This window comes from Fringilla coelebs (genome assembly GCF_963513975.1).
Source record: "Fringilla coelebs genome assembly, chromosome: 22".
Taxonomy (NCBI): domain Eukaryota; kingdom Metazoa; phylum Chordata; class Aves; order Passeriformes; family Fringillidae; genus Fringilla; species Fringilla coelebs.
In genome coordinates, this window is record NC_140048.1 from 3365091 (window position 1) to 3380972 (window position 15882).

The 15882-nt window shown below is 56.3% G+C and overlaps 1 protein-coding gene across 1 annotated transcript; it reads right to left on the minus strand.

Moving 5' to 3' along the window:
* Window positions 1–2302: 2302 nt before the first annotated feature.
* LOC311161999 (neuroblastoma suppressor of tumorigenicity 1-like) lies at window positions 2303–15323 on the minus strand. The gene is made up of 4 exons (XM_084220070.1): window positions 15179–15323; window positions 5012–5206; window positions 4716–4827; window positions 2303–3541 (listed from the first exon to the last, which is right to left on the minus strand). The coding sequence occupies exons 1-4, from the start codon at window positions 15199–15201 to the stop codon at window positions 3287–3289; spliced, it is 585 nt and encodes a 194-aa protein (XP_084076196.1). The 5' UTR covers window positions 15202–15323; the 3' UTR covers window positions 2303–3286.
* Between the last annotated feature and the right edge of the window lie 559 nt (window positions 15324–15882).

Sequence of the window (15882 nt, forward strand, 5' to 3'; positions counted from 1 at the left end):
GCTCCCAGCCCCGTCCAGCCTGGCCTTGGGCACTGCCAGGGATCCAGGGGCAGCCACAGCTGCTCTGAGCAGCCTCTTCCCAACACCCACAGCACGTCCTGTACGCAGGGGAGATTTGTACACTCGGTTTGGATGTGTCTGCTGGGGCAGCAAATCTGAACTGATTGAAACAAAATGTGTTTTAAAAAACCTGCCTTAAAATGAAGACCAAATCCTACCATTGTCCCTGCAAAAGCTTCTCCGTGCTGGCAGCTGTCCTGGCCTGTCTGTGCTCTCTCCCTGTGCTGCATTTCTGGACACATCTGCAGAGATCATGGACTGCAGGACCAGCTCTGCTCTCCAGTACCACTAGCAGGGAAAGCAAAACCAGGTTGTCAACAGCCACCCAAGTGTCAACATGGCCAAAAAAAAAAAAAAAAAGGTGAGACAGGGAGAGTCAAACTGGGAGCTGGGAGACTTCAGTGAATCTCCAGGCAGTCCAGGGCTGAACACAAGAAACATCCAATCCTGCAATGCTCCCTTGGGATGTCCTTCCAGGCTGTAACTGGGATGGCTCCCTGGGTTTGAATTTGGGCAGATCCTGGCTAACTACCTCAATTTATGGTTTCATCTGCACACCAGCCCTCACTGCCTGCCTCTGCTGGAGCTCAGCTTGTGTGGAATGGAGGTGGAGACGTCCTGCTCCAAACACCTTGAACTGCAGCTCCTGGAGTTTACAGGAACAGCCCCCTGCTGAATCCAGCTTGTTTCCACTGTACACCAGTAAAAGGGCCCCGTGATGGTGCTCAGTGACCACCACAGGTTTCTCCACCTTTGCCTGGCTCTCAGGTAAAGCTCCCTTCCTTGGGAAAACACTTCGCAGCCTAAAAACATTACAGTAACACACAGAGCACCTCTAGCCCTGCCAGGCCCTCCCTGGTCAGCCCAGCCCTCTGCTGTGGCACCTCCTGCCTAATGGAAACCCTCTCCCATTTCCCAAAGCACAGAACTGCTCTTCCTACCTGTGCAGAGTCCCCAGAGCCTCAAGGAGGGGGCAATAAGGGCTGGCCTCAATAAGGGGGCAGTGAGAGCTGAGTTCAATAAAGGGGGCAGTGAGAGCTGAGCTCAGTGAGAGAGCTGAGCTCAGTGAGGGACAGTGAGAGCTGAGCTCAGTGAGAGGACAGTGAGAGCTGAGCTCAGTGAGGGGCAGTGAGAGCTGAGCTCAGTGAGGGGCAGTGAGAGCTGAGCCCAGTGAGAGAGCTGAGCTCAGTGAGGGGCAGTGAGAGCTGAGCTCAGTGAGGGACAGTGAGAGCTGAGCTCAGTGAGGGGCAGTGAGAGCTGAGCTCAGTGAGGGGCAGTGAGAGCTGAGCTCAGTGAGGGGCACTGAGAGCTGAGCTCAATAAAGGGGGCAATGAGAGCTGAGCTCAGTGAGAAGCAGTGACAGCTGAGCTCAGTGAGGGGCAGTGAGAGCTGAGCTCAATAAAGGGGGCACTGAGAGCTGAGCTCAGCGAGGGGCAGTGAGAGCTGAGCTCAGCGAGGGGCAGTGAGAGCTGAGCTCAATAAAGGGGACAGTGAGAGCTGAGCTCAGTGAGAGAGCTGAGCTCAGTGAGGGGCACTGAGAGCTGAGCTCAGTGAGGGGCACTGAGAGCTGTCTGCTGGCCCAGCACAGCCTCTGGCCCCTCCGGGAGCTGCTGGACCTTTCCCAGGGCCAGGCTCAGACCAAGGATCATTCCTCAGGGCACATCCACGCTGCCCTGGCCGGCCCCAGTGGGACCCGAGGTTGGTGAGGGCACACGCGGCCCTGCCCAGGGAATGCCCGATCCGAACCCCTTGGGAAGAGCCCGCTGGCTGCAGCCACGGCGCCCCTCCGTCCCCCGAAGTGAAGCCCGGTGCTGTCCCAGCTGGCCTCCCGGAGCATCACGGGGATGCCGGGGACACGGCGGAGCGAGGCTGTCACCTAGTGGCTGTCACCTCCGGCTGTCACCTGCGGCTGTCACCTGCGGCTGTCACCTAGCGGCGGCGGCAGCGCCGGAGGCTGCCGTGATCCCGGAGCTGCCGCAGCATCCCCACAGGCGGGACCCAGCGCCGCAGCTGCCGGGCAGGCTCCCCGGGCAGGCTCCCCCAGCCACATGCAGCCCATACGCTCGGTATTTGGGCTCGCTTTTCCTTCCAGCAGCTCTCTCCTCCTTTTCCCAGCTGGAATGCGGCTCCAAGCTGTGGGAACCACGGCTCTCTCCTGCCCCGGAGCCTCCGGCACCGCTGCCTGTCCTGGCGTCAGCGCTGCCAAAAACCAGACAGGCGTCAGAGCACTGAGCAGTGGAAGTCAGAACTAATTTATTTAAGAAAAAAAACCCCAAAACTTGTCAAAAGGAGGGGGAGGCATTCGATTACAAGCTCTGGAAGCTCTTGTCAGGACAATGCCAAGGAATCAGCTTTATACAACAGAGAGAGAGAGGGGCAGCAGAGGCTGTGCCCACCCTGACCCCCAGCCCTGCCCAAGCACTCCCTGCACAGGGACGTTCCAGCCCTCAGCCCCTTCTCCCTCCATCACCACGAAAATGCAGCAGGGAGAGGGGGGACAGGGGTGGGACCTCCCCCAGACCCTCCTCAGCTCTTGGCCTTCCCCTGCAGCCCCAAAATGTGAAGCCCCAGCGCTCACCATCCAAGTCCCTTGTTCCCAGGGAGCAACGTGGTGGCCCTGGGGACAGCAAGGTAAGAGTTGTCACCACCATGGTTCCCATGCCCCCAGAGGCACCTCCTGGGGCAAAACCCTCCCCAGGAGCCACCTGATACAAAGGGTTGGGCTCGGACCGAGATCCAGTGGGTGCCAGGAGCGTGTGCACACTGAGCCCTTGTGGGCAGGCAGGGGGAGAGGAGGCAGGAGGGGTGCTGCTGATCCCACCACCCCAGAGAGATGTGGGTCCCTCCTGGCACTGTGGAGAGGCTGCTTCCCTTCCTCCTCCACACTGGGCATGAGGAGAACCCAGCAGGACTCAGAGGGATCCCCCCAGGGCCAGGAGCCTGCAGAGAGCCCCGGGAGCCCGGCCCAGCCCCTGCTCTCAGCCAGAGCCCCTCGTGCCACTCCTCTCAATATATTATCATTATCATTATTATTATTATTATTATGTGCATCTGGGAAGGCCGAGCCCTCGTGTCTCAGCCTGCAGCTCCAGCCTCAGCCCTGCCTGCGCCCTGCGGGGTCGGGGGCGACGCGAGGGCAGCAATTTGACAGGAAAGACTCCAGCACCCCCCTCCCCCCCCAAAGCCCGGCCCAGCCCTCACAGCCCTGCCAGGACAGTCCACATGGTCACTCCTCGCCCTCCTCCTCGTGGTGGTGGTGGCTGGAGGCCGGCGGCTCCTCCAGCTCCTGCTGGTGGTGGGGGTAGTGGTGGGGCGCGGGCCCCTCGTGGGCCATGTTCTCCTCGGCGTTCAGGTACACGTTGAACAGGGCTCCCTCGTGGCTTGGCTCCTTCCCACAGGCCTGGCAGCTGCAGTGCAGGATCTTCTCCACCAGCTTGTCCACCCTGGGGATCTCCTCGTTGCCTGGGCAGTCCAGTGTCACCTGGCAGCGGGACGAGGACACAGCGGGTCAGCGCTCAGGCTCCCGTGGTGGGAGGTGTGACCTGCCCCACACCCTGCAGATTTGGGGTGGCTTAGGCCACATGTGATGGGTTTCTATCCATAGAAACAAACCCCAGGTCAGTCTGCAAAGTGGGAGTTTTCTGGGAATGTCTCGCTCCAGACACTCAGGGAAAATCACAGAATTATCAAGGCTGGAAGAGACCTTCAAGCTCATCAAGTCAAGCCATCAACACAGCACCACCACAGTCACCTCTAAACCATGGAATCACTGAATCATTAAGATTGGAAAGGACCTCCAAAACCATCAAAACCCACTTTTGACCCGTTCCCACCTTGTCACCCAGCCCAGAGCACTGACTGCCCTGTCCAGTCATTCCTTGGGCACCTCCAAGGGATAGGGACTCCACCACCTCCTTGGGGAACTTTTTCCAAAGCCTGACTACCCTTTCAGTGATATTTTTTTTTCTCTTATATCTAATTTAAACCTCCCTTGGTGCAACCTGAGGCCATTTCCTCTCCTCCTTTCACCTGAGACATGGCAGGAGAGACCAACCCCCACCTCACTCCCACCTCCTTTTGGCACTGACTCCAGCAGGACTCAGCTCCCAGGCACTGCTGGCACTGGAATATCCGTGAGACAGCAAAGGCCACCCACAGGAGGTGATGCCAAGCAGCCCAAGTAGTTTGGGCTAAGCCCTCTCATCTAATGTGAGCTGAAAGGGAGGCAGAGGGCAGAGCCAGTTCCCCGGGCTCTGGGCTGCTCTTGGACCTGGGTTTATGGCTCTGCCAGGATCAGAGGTGAAACGGAACTGTGAGGTCTAAGGATGAATTTCTGGACATCAAACACGGCCAGATCTCCCAAGGGGGTGCAGGAGGACAAAGGGAGCAGTGGAGACAGCAGGAATGTGGACAAGCATAGGGATAAATAATGCAGGGACTGACAGGGGATGGTTCTGCAAATAGAGGATAATGGATCATTCAGCAGAGCTTCCAGTAGCTCCTTCCACCCAGGCATCTCAGGACATGGTACTGCCACCTGAGAGATGCCCTGGGAAGAAACCATGAGTAGGAAAAGCCCAGAGAAGGAGGGGGACTGGCCCTGAGGTGGTGTCAGAGCAGAGCTGGGGCCCCATGGAGCAGAGCAGGATACTCACGATTTCCCACATGGACTGGGCTGGCATGCAGGAATCACAGTGAACCAGGGACTCTGTGGACTGGGGGAAGGTGTTGGGGACGCTGTAGCTGAAGCACTGTCCCAGACAGGCCCTGCAAAGACAGCAGGAAGGGTGGGGCTCAGGGGAGGTGCTGCTCTTCCCGGCCAAGGCAGAGATTTCACCTTCCCTGAGACAGAGGCAGGACGCCGTGCCTGGCTTCCTGAGCCAGCCACAGTCCCAGAGGCACTCCAGTGCCAGCAGCTGCCTCTGGCCCTGGCCTGAGGGCAGCTCTGTACCTGTTCTGGATGGATTTGGACTCGCAGCCGCTGTGCCCCACGATCTGGGTGATGTTCTTGGCCTCACACCAGGCACTCTTGTCCGGGAAGAGGGCGAGCTTGTTTATGGGCGGTGGGGCAGCCAGGAGCAGCGCTGGGAACAGGGCCCCCACCACGAACCATAACATCATGGCCAGCTCTGCCAAAATCCTACACCTGCACACGGAGAGCACAACGTTAGCAGCAAAGAAAACTGGCAAAGCAGCCCATTTCTCCTACCCCAGGAAGTTCTTGGTTGTTACAAGCACAGGTCCAGCCCCACTGGACCTGGTGTGTCTGGTTTGGTCTTGCAGCATGCACACTGGATTTCTTTCTGCACAGTATTGATGCTATTTCCTAATGCTGTGTCCTCAGCACTGCAAGTTTCATTGTAAAAGTCTGTTGTAATTAGATCACATTGCTGTATGTATAACCAATTTCTCACTTCTGCTAATCAACCTATTCACTTTCTTTTGCTTCCCTTCCTTAACAATGCCAAGGGCTCTGCTCTTTTGTCAGCCTGCCTGGGGGTTTAAGCAGAAGGCTTAATTAATGTCTTCAGCTGTGATCTTGAAAATGCACTCTCCCACAGACAATTTGGATCCCTATGATCCCCCTCCACAGCCACTGCCGGGGCCAGGACAGTTCCCAGAGCTCTGCCCGGGGAGTGGGATGTGCTGCTCTGCCTCTTTCCTCCTCCAAAGGAGCTCTGGGCCAGTCAGATACCTGCCTTGCCTCTCCCAAGCTCTGTGCCTGGAACAACAGCAGGCTTTTCCTCATTTCCCACCCAAACCTGGGCTGGGAGAACTTTGCAAACCGAGAGTGTCACCGCCACGAGCCGAGCCGGGCTGGAGAAGTCCCACAGCACAAAAATGTTTTTATTTGAGGAAGGAAGAAGCTTCCCCCATTCCTTTTCCCCACCTGGGAAGCCAAAGGCGGGCCCCCTCTCCTCCGGGGAGCGCGCAGCAGGTGTCGCTGCAAGGCAGCAGCACAGAGAGACGGGGAAACCTCGCCCAGAGGCTGGGAACTCGCCGAGAGGAACAACACAACGTTTGTTTATACAGAGCCGCTCCAATTCTGCACAGGGTTACTCCGAGGACGGGACAAGGGGGAGACCCTGTCACAAGGACAGACCTTGCAAAGGTGGTGGGCTTGGAGGTCGCTGCCCACCCCCAGAGAAATCCCCCCGAGGTTTCCTTGCTCTGCTCTCCAGCCGAGGTGCCTGAATTAACATTCCCAAGTCGCTGGGGAAAGGCAGATGGAAAAGCAGCACAGAAACAGGGAAATTTTTTCCTGTGTGGGGTTTGGATGGAGCCATGGTGAAAGGCATTTTTACTTCCTAAAATATTTGTTAGAACCATGCTATTTGTTATTTCCTTCTATTTATTTATCCAGACGACAATCCACAGCCCACACTGGAAAGACTGCTGTTGATTCCCATGGCTCCTGGGCCCAGCCCTCTAACACTTGCTGGGAAGGAGAGGAAAAATGCCCTGTTCCTCTGGAGTCCTCATCCACACCTCCTGGGCTGCAGGACCATCAGATTTAGCTAAACGACTGAGACACCTCCTGAGCACTCAGGGATTTTAAGGTCGTTATGGGATTTTGCCCTGTTATCCTTCCACTGAGCTCAACCTCCTGGATCTGAATCAAGAGACAGACCAGAAGGATTCTTCCCTGTCTTCCATCCATGGCACACAGAAAAGAGCATCCTCGCTCACAGGATCTCTGGAGGAATCTTGTGGGGTCTCTGCTAAATTTCCTCATTTTCTGGTGATACAAGAACCACAGTAATATAATGCAGCAGCACCTGCAAAGCCCTGGCTTTGTAATCCTCCCAGCATTTGTGGGATGTGGATCCCATGGCTCCCTGGTGGGAATACCTGCACAAAGGAGACCTTGCAGGTGTTGGATGGAGATAAGCAGAGGGTTTTTTAACTCCTGAGCTTGCACTGCCACTAATGAGAGTTGTGGGGTTAAACACATCTGTCCCAAAGAGGACTGTTGTGCCTGAGGGTTTTTTTTCCATTTCAGTGGAGGAATTCTGCAATTTCTGAAGGATGAACATGGCTAAGCTGCACACAGACTCACACACACTTGGTTTGCTTCCCGAAACAAGCATCACTCATTCCTCAAATGCCAGCAGCTCTGTGCTGAGGAATCCTGCTCCCAAAGGCAAGTCCGAGATCAGAGCTGGGATGTGACCCAGAGAGCAATCACAACCCCCCGGGGAAGAACCCAAATTCCTCTGGAGTCAGCACACAAGTTCACTTCCACATGCCCGATTAGAGAGCAATTTCCTTCTTTCCTAAGAAAGGTGGGGTTTTTCCAGGTTTCTGTGCATCTCTACCCAGCTGCAAAGTGGCAAAATTCCTGTCTGTACTGGCAGCTCCTGGGGTCTGTGTTCCATGGAGGTGTTTCTGCTGCTCAGAGCAGACCCACTGCCAGAGGCACGAGGGATCCTCTCCCAGCATCTGCGCCCCCGTGAAGAAGATGAGTGAGGCTGTGCTCTGCTAAAGCACAGGACCTGGCCTGGATTCAGGAAAGCACTTAAACATGTGCTGAAGCTTCTCCTTTCCTGAGCAGGGGGTGTTTGTAACCACGGCCCCCACGGCCGTAGTCCCTGTGCAAGGGGTGGTGCAAGAGTGGGAAGTTGGGGAATCCCCAGCAGGGGACGGGGGGCACCCCTTTGGAGCTGGAGCAGTTCCACGAGTCCCCATTGCTCAGAGCACCCCTTTGGAGCTGGAGCAGAGCAGTTCCACGAGTCCCCATTGCTCAGGGCACCCCTTTGGAGCTGGAGCAGTTCCACGAGTCCCCATTGCTCAGAGCACCCCTTTGGAGCTGGAGCAGTTCCACGAGTCCCCATTGCTCAGAGCACCCCTTTGGAGCTGGAGCAGAGCAGTTCCACGAGTCCCCATTGCTCAGAGCACCCCTTTGGAGCTGGAGCAGTTCCACGAGTCCCCATTGCTCAGAGCACCCTTTGGAGCTGGAGCAGAGCAGTTCCACGAGTCCCCATTGCTCAGAGCACCCCTTTGGAGCTGGAGCAGAGCAGTTCCCCGAGTCCCCATTGCTCAGGGCACCCCTTTGGAGCTGGAGCAGAGCAGTTCCACGAGTCCCCATTGCTCAGGGCACCCTTTGGAGCTGGAGCAGAGCAGTTCCACGAGTCCCCATTGCTCAGGGCACCCCTTTGGAGCTGGAGCAGAGCAGTTCCACGAGTCCCCATTGCTCAGGGCACCCTTTGGAGCTGGAGCAGTTCCCCAAGTCCCCATTGCTCAGGGCACCCTGGCCCCCGGCACTGCTATCCCCCACTGACCTGCAGCCTGGAGCACACCCCATCCCCACCACATGGTGTTTTCCTTCTCCCAGGAATGTCCTGGAACCCGCAGGGCTACTTTTCTAGTAAGTAACGAGGTTTATGCCAGTGCCTAGGAAAACATCTGATGCAGCTGAGTTTGGGAGGGAGCCGGGGCTGGGAGCAGCGTGTCCGCAGCTCAAACCAGTCATGCGAACAGAGCTGCCACCAACACCATTCATCTGACAGCAGCCACGGAGACAAAAGCACCGTGTTCCTTCTCCCCCCCGCCTGGGAAGGGAAGGGAAAAAGGAAGACGAGGCACCCGAGCAGGTTTGCAAAGTCCCGATTAAATAAAGGCATTGAGCACATTCCTCCGTGACAAGCTAAATTACACGTTGCAGCCGAAAAGAACAAGTGTGTTCCCCGGCTGACCCGGCGGGAGCAGCCACTTCCCGGCACACAGGGGCTTCTTTCTCTTCCCCGAACCGAGGCACATTTTTTTCCCCGCTAGTCAAAGCTCTTCAAGCAGAAAGTTCAGCTCAGTTCCGGCAGAGCCACCGGCCCGTGAGGGTCTCCCCCCGCTCCCTCTGCAGGGAGCCGCATGGCAGCTTCCCCTCCATCCCTCCGGCAGCATTTGGGAAATAAATGACTCAGCCCTGAACCTGGCACATCCCAGCTCCGGCACAAACAACTTCTCAGCGCAGGCACAGCTGCAGCCCCGTGCTCCGGAGCCTTTTCCAGCCCGTGCCCGAGGAGCTGAGGGGCAGAGCGGGGGTGCCGCCGGCAGCTTCCCGGCGGGGAGAGCTTCTGGTACCGCCTCAGATGTTCTGTGTCACCTAGAAGAGCTCCTTCCTCCCATCCCAGCAATCCCAGCACTCTCAGGAGTCCCCCAACAGGACAACACCAACGCCTGGGAGCAGCTGGGAAAATCTCCATCGTTCCATGGGCCGGAGGACAATCCCTGGAATTACCTCGGAGGCCGCGTTCCCACCATCCAGCCCACAGCTGTTCCCAGACATTTGGAAACCAAACACTTCTGGAGGAAAATAAAACAGATCTAATCAGTTTTACCCTCTTTTTCCAGTGGGAAGTTTACACCATAACACAAGACAAGCTTGCAGGTGGACATGGGGAACGTTTCACAAGTTGTTTAATGTGTTTATAGGTATTTTTCTTATCCAGGATCTTGCAATTCTGCCAAATACAGAGAACCACAAACACAGGTAGGTTGTGCTCAGGGCCACACACGAGGCACCGCAGGCTCTGAGAGACAAAAACCCCCAGAGCTTTCCACACATCCCTGGGGCTCCCAGGCTGGGAGCACAGCACAGACACGGGGCCCTCTCCGTGCTGTGCCTCAGGGAGCCCAGCCCTCCTGTGACACACGAGCTCTCAGCAGAGATGGGCAAGGGGAAGGTTTTGGTTCCTGGTCTGGGTTGGAGCTGGGATCCCCTGCCCTGTCCTGCCCCCCTGGACACAGGGCTGTCCCTCCTGATGGAGCCAGCTCCCCATGCAGCCGGGCTCTGCCCTTGCTAGGCCAAGGAGTGACCCCAGGCTGGTGTGGGACAGGAGCCACAGCCCTCTGTGTGCCTCTGGTTATTTGTGCTGTTTGACAAGAGCTGCCACACAGAGCAGTGGAGGGCCCAAAGATGCTCTGTGCCTCAGTTTCCCTGGCTGCAAGAGCAGGGGCAGGGGAGCTGATGGGTGCAGGGAGTGTGGGAAGCACAGGGGAGGTGTCTGGAGAGCCCTGGAGAGAAGGGGCTGCCCGGGCAGGAGGGAGGGCTGGGCTGGCTGCCAGCAGCCCTCAGCCCACATCCCTCGCTGCAAAGGGCAGGGGAAGGCACAGGGCAGGTGGGAGCCAGGTGGGGACAGCGTGGGGGGGAGTCACACCGGGACACGGCGCTGCAGGGCAGGGGAGGGAGCTCTGCGAGGGCTCCTGTGGGATCACTGCTCTGTGTGCAGGGGGCCAGGAGACATCTCACTGCAGGAAAATTATTACTGAGGCACCTAAAAGGATGCAAAGCCAGAGTAAAGTGTCTGCTTGGTGGCAGCTGGAAAGAAATATCCCAGAAAGATCCAGGGCATGGCTTTCCTCAGGTGCAGGATTAGGTCTGTAACTGCTGAACACCACTGGGGATTGGCTCTTAGGAAACTCAACTTGCTTACATGGAACAGAACAACTTACAAGCCAGCATTATTAAGAGGGAAAGCTTAAATCTCAACTGCAAAAAATTGAGAAGTCACTGTGTATTGAAAAACATCTATCAAAACAACAGATGTTGTTTCATACCTATTTTTAAATACTTCCTCCTTTTTGAAATTTGCATTTGGCTAAAACTTTACAATTTTGAGGAGCCTTACGGTAGTGACTGTAACAGCCCAAAAGAATCTGATTGAGGCATGATATGGGTAGGAGAGAGGGAAGAGAACTCTGCACTGAGAATGTCTGGAGGTAATTCCTCAGGACAGCAGGACACAAGAGTGCTTAACTGAGCACAGAAATCTCTCCCGAGCTCAGAGCTCCAGTCTTGCATCGCTGAGCTGCAAAATCTGGGGAGAAATTACAAAAAAATAAACAGGGAACTACCACAGGAAGACATTTGATATTTAACGACCACAAGAATCCATCCTAAGAACTTTTTGATAGTGGAGCAAAAGCTGTGTTGTTTCTCACTGTGGACCTGGCTGTGTCTGCTCCTTTCAGAAGCAGATGTTAGAGTTTCCCTTTCTGTAACATATTAATTTCCACTCAAGCATGGTTGGGCAAGTTGCAGAAATAAAGCAGAAATAAAGAAAACCAGTGCAGCATTTTTAAAGACTTCTGCCCTCCCCACACTGGCCAGAATGTGAAAAGATGTTGGTACATTGGGAGTTTTAATCTGGCTTCTCATCCATGCACTGAGCTCTTGGGAAACTCATGTTTTGCAGCTGGAAAAAAAAAATCCAAGATGCTTTACCTACAAAAGTAATTGGAAAGCTACCTCTGGACTTGGGCTTAGGATGGGGTCCTGAAGGAGCTCTGCTGGAAAAGGGACCCACTAATGGCCTGCAGAAGAGGCAAGAGTCATAGAAACAGTTTCTGGTCATTTATTTCAGTTGCTCCATTTCTTCAGCATTAAGAACATTCATGGCCAGGAAAATGCATCAGCCTAAAGCTCAGCAACACATCCTGGCCCCACACCTCCACTGCCCCTCTTCCTGGAGCACGTGGGGCTCTGCAGCCCCCAAGAGCAGCTGGAGGAGTGGGATGGGAGCAAGGATCAGCTTTGTGGGGAGCTGGAAAACGAGCCTGGGACCAGCAGGCTGGGCAGCCTCAGCCGGCTGGGCAGGGGGTCCAGGCTCTGCCCAAGCCCTTCACGGCCCAGGACCGGTCTGGAGCCGTGCCTGGAGCGTTCCCAGCCGGGTCGGACCCGGTGCAGCTGGTCCGAGCAGCAGGCGCTCCCCAGCACAGCTGGGAGCAGCGTTCCAGCCCCAGGCTCCTCGCATGCCCGGACCTGAGCGGGGCCCGGTTGCCTCCTGCTCTCCCTGGGGCTGGTGCTCCCCGCAGAGCCCGGCCGAGCCCGGAGCCAGCCCGGGGCCGAGGGCAGCAGGACGGGCACGAGGGTGTCCAACAGCTCCTTCGAAAATCCCAGGGATAACAGGGATTGTGCTGCTCTCTCCAGGGCTATCCCTGACCCCTGCGAGTTTCCCAGCCAGCGTGGACAGGACGATCTCCTCCCCCCATCGGGAGCCCGAGCACCTCCCCAGAGCCCCGGGCTCGGTCACTCGGGTCCCCGCAGCCGCAGCCTGTCCCGTCCTTGTGCGAGCACAGCTCTCGGGAGGGCAGGGAAAGCCCCGGAGCCTGCGGGACGGGTCCCGGGAGCCGCTGGCTTTTCCCCGGCTGGGATCTGCGGGCAGGCACCGGGCACTGCCCCGGGGAGAGCTTCTCCCAGCAGGGCCCGTTCTGCTTTCGCTTAGGGTGAGGTAAACTGGGACCGGCTCCTCCAAATGACTCCACTGGTGCAAATGAGATCAGAATCTGGCACCGCTCGTCTTACTCAAAACAAGCCTAACTGGAACCAGATAAAACCAGTTCCAGTGCAGAGTGGCCACCAGGATGATGATTTTTTTAATTCCTGCAGGCAGCGAGGGGAGCTGTCTCGGATGCCAACCACGCTGGCTTTCGCCTGGCTCAGTCATTCATTACCAAACTTACATAAAATCCCAGCGCAGCGGGGTTGCGCCTGCAGGATCAGGTTCCCAGCTGCTGGAGCAAGAAGGGGAAAGAGCAAAGGAGAAAAGAACTTGTGGATGGAGCTGTGGATCTTTCAGGATCCTCCCTGCTGTCTCCCTCTCCCTTCATACCCCTTCAGGCCATATCTTGGTCACAGCAGCAGAAATTCACTGACCTGACGCGTTTTTGCCCTCTTTTAGTCTCTGCTTTACACCACAGGAGCCTCCTCAGTTCTGATGGCACAAACCCAGTGTCTGTGTTATTTACCCATGGCACTGGCCAAAGCAGAAAAACACATGGAAGGGCAAGGCCAGAGGGGTTTGGAGGTAATGCAACAGCCCACGGCCCAGCTGGCATTTTCAGTCGCTACCAGGGCTGACCTCACACTTGACATTTAGACCGTTTCTCCTAAAACTGCAGGATTGGGCCCACAAAGAAATCCCACTGTGACCTCAACAGCACTCCCTTCCCCCCTCTGGACAGGTTGCCTGAGCTCTGTGTCAGAGCAGAAGAAGGCTTAAACCACATCTATAAGTGACCCAAGCAAGGGCTCCATCCTGACGCCATTTCCAAGGCTCGGCTCCTCAGCTCCGCAATCCTGGCTGGAAGGGGGCAGCAGCCCAGCCCAGCTCCACAACTGCTGTGATGGGTGCCAGGCTGTTCCCTTCCCACCCTCAGTGCTAATTTATGTCCAGGAAAGCCCAGGCCCCCACGGCCCTCCCTCTCTAAACAGCGCTGCACAAGAAACAAAGGTCTGGAGAACAGCAAGCACAGCCCTGCCAGGGCTAACAGAGGACAGACCACCCCTCACTCTCACTCCAGAACTCCCCCAGAAGGACAATTTTATCAGCTGTTGGGGTTTTTAAGAGTCTGATTTGAGCGGGTGCGAAGTTTCTTTGCCCTCAGCCATGCTGGACCCCTGTTACCGGGCTCCTTGCTTTGTCACAGGGGCTCTCCGAGCCCGTGCAACCACAGAGGAGGGTGGTTTTTTTCCAGCGGACTTCAAAACAAAAAGAGCAGGAGCAAGGCCCAAGGACTGAGCAAGAACCTGGCTCTGCCCTCCCCGTGGTCGGATATGGGATCTGGCAGAGGAACTGCTAAAGCTTTAATGGGAACAGCACGGAGTTTGGGCAGGAATAACTGCCCAGGAGTTTCCTCTGCTCCTTGGGCAGCTTTCCCATGGCTGCACCAGCTTAATCCGCCCTCGGCAATGCCAGCGCACGCCGCAAGCAAAGTCACTCCAGCACGGGCAGCTCTTCAAGGCTCCTTGAAAAGCACTTTGGCTCAGGGCCCGATCCTGCACCTCCAGAGCACCCAAAATTCCCTTCAGCTCCACTGTTTGCCTTGCTCCGGAAAGACGAGCGGGCACTCGGGAGGACTTTGCTCGTTTGCCCTTTTTGTGAGACCGCAAACTCCCCGAGCTGGAATCCAGCGCTGGGAGGTCACGCCAAGAGCCCGGATTCTTCTCAGGGCTGTTTGCAAACACTTGGGATTTTTATACTGAAGGCAAATTCCATTTCCCATCCTGCGGTTTGCAAATTTGAGGCGAGCAGCCTTTTACGAGATGGGAGCCTGCCTTCAAAAGGCAGAAGTGCCCAGTGGATGCAGCTGATTTTTGGCCGGCTGGAAATTGCAAAGAAGGCACTGAGTTCTTCAGCTAAAAATACAAGGGAAAATCTGGGTCTCTCCATATCGCTAGGATCTTTCCCACTTGTTTAGCAGGGTTCAGATTTTTCCCAAAAAAAACCCTCATGGAAAAGCTACTGTGTCCTAAATCCACCAACACTTCATACAGGCTGAATTTTTAATTTGATGGGGCTAATCCTATATGTAAAAGTTAGATTGTGGAGTGGAGCAGAACTTGCTGGTGCCCTCATAAGAGAAATGTTAGTAGGCAATAAGGGATTGTCCAGATCAACTTTAATGCAGCCCGAAAGCAAGCTAAAGCATGTTCTGTTCCCAAAACACCTACCAGAGTCAAAGAGAAATCCCCACTGATCTTAAAATGCAGAGACTATTGTATGGAACAAATAAAAACTGCTGCAAATACTGAGACAAATTGAAATGTTACGCTGGGGTTCAAAAAACAGGTAGGGCTATATCGGATATAAACTTTACGGTAAGTGCCTAAAGTATTTCCATGAAACAAGGATGTAAATTAATCCCCGGGATGAACTTTTCAAGGAACAAAAGTTTACTGCCTTGCCATCGGGAAAACTTCTTTCTTTTATGATCGTTGAACTACCCTGCGTCCGCTGGTGGTGTGGTTAATCGATACTGAGCGTTCCCGTTCTTCCCTCGGCACTTTTGTTTCAAACCCCGACAGGGATGGGAAGGAGGGAAGGACTCTGTACCACAGATGTGCGACCGACACAGCGCGGCTCCCCGGCTCCCAGGCTTTTATTCTGCTCGAGCTAAAGCGGCGGTGGAAATAGTTTAACGATTGCAGAGCAGATCCCCCCAAGTCCGCCTCATCTGCAACCGATTTCTGCCCGTGGCAACATCCTCATCCTCCCGGCCATCCATCACCGGCGGGGGGGAGAAGAGAAGCGAGAGGAAAAGAGACGGAAAATCTGGTGCGGGGAAAAAGCGGCAGGTTCGGGGCGGGGGCGGGGGGCACACAAAGCCAAGGGCTACTCACCAGCCAGGCGACGGCGGGCGCATCCCATGGGGTCCGGGGCCCGGCGGTGCCCGGCGGCTGCCGCATCCCCGGCGCGGCGGGGCGGCCACGGAGGAGGCGCGGGGCGGGCGGGAGCTGCCGCCTCCCTCCCCCCGGTGCCGGGCTCCGGGCGGTGCCGCCGGCCCCGCCGCTCGCGATTGCACAATCGGGCTGGGAAGGGAGAGGAGGGGAAAGGAGGGAGGGACGGCCGGCGGGAGGAGGGAGCGGCGGCGGCCGCAGCGCCCGCCCGCCCCGCCGGGCTCCGGGCGCACCGAGAGCCCCGCGGAGAGGAGAGCCGGAGCCCCAACAAACCGGGCGCGGAGCTCACCCACCGACCTGAGCCGTGGAACCCCCGGCAAGTGCTCGAGCTAACGGAAGAGCCCGCTGGAAAAGCCCGGGCACAAAACGAAGGGGCTCTCTCGGCCAGGAGAGCCCAAGGGAATGTCCCAGCACTTGCTCCTGCGGTGGCATAAACAATCTGGACTGGGCTCACTGAACGCCAGCAACTCTTATATAAACATAATTCGTGATAGAGAATCCGTGGGGCAGAGTCCCGGCTGCAGAAAAGACTTTAGGAAAGTTCTCCAGTACTAGAGACGACGGTTTTCTCTTTTGCTTTTCGTTTCTTTTCCCTTCCTCTTTCTCCTCTTTTTCTTTTTTCTTTCCCTCTTTCCCTCTTTCCCTCT

Excerpts from the sequence above, each read along its gene's own strand:
- LOC311161999 (XM_084220070.1), bottom strand. The coding sequence starts at position 15,201 with ATGCGCCCGCCGTCGCCTGGCTG. Across the intron at positions 5,207-15,178 it reads CGCCCGCCGTCGCCTGGCTG|GTGTAGGATTTTGGCAGAGC; the intron begins GTGAGTAGCCCT and ends CTCCGTGTGCAG. Across the intron at positions 3,542-4,715 it reads CCCAGTCCATGTGGGAAATC|GTGACACTGGACTGCCCAGG; the intron begins GTGAGTATCCTG and ends TCCCGCTGCCAG.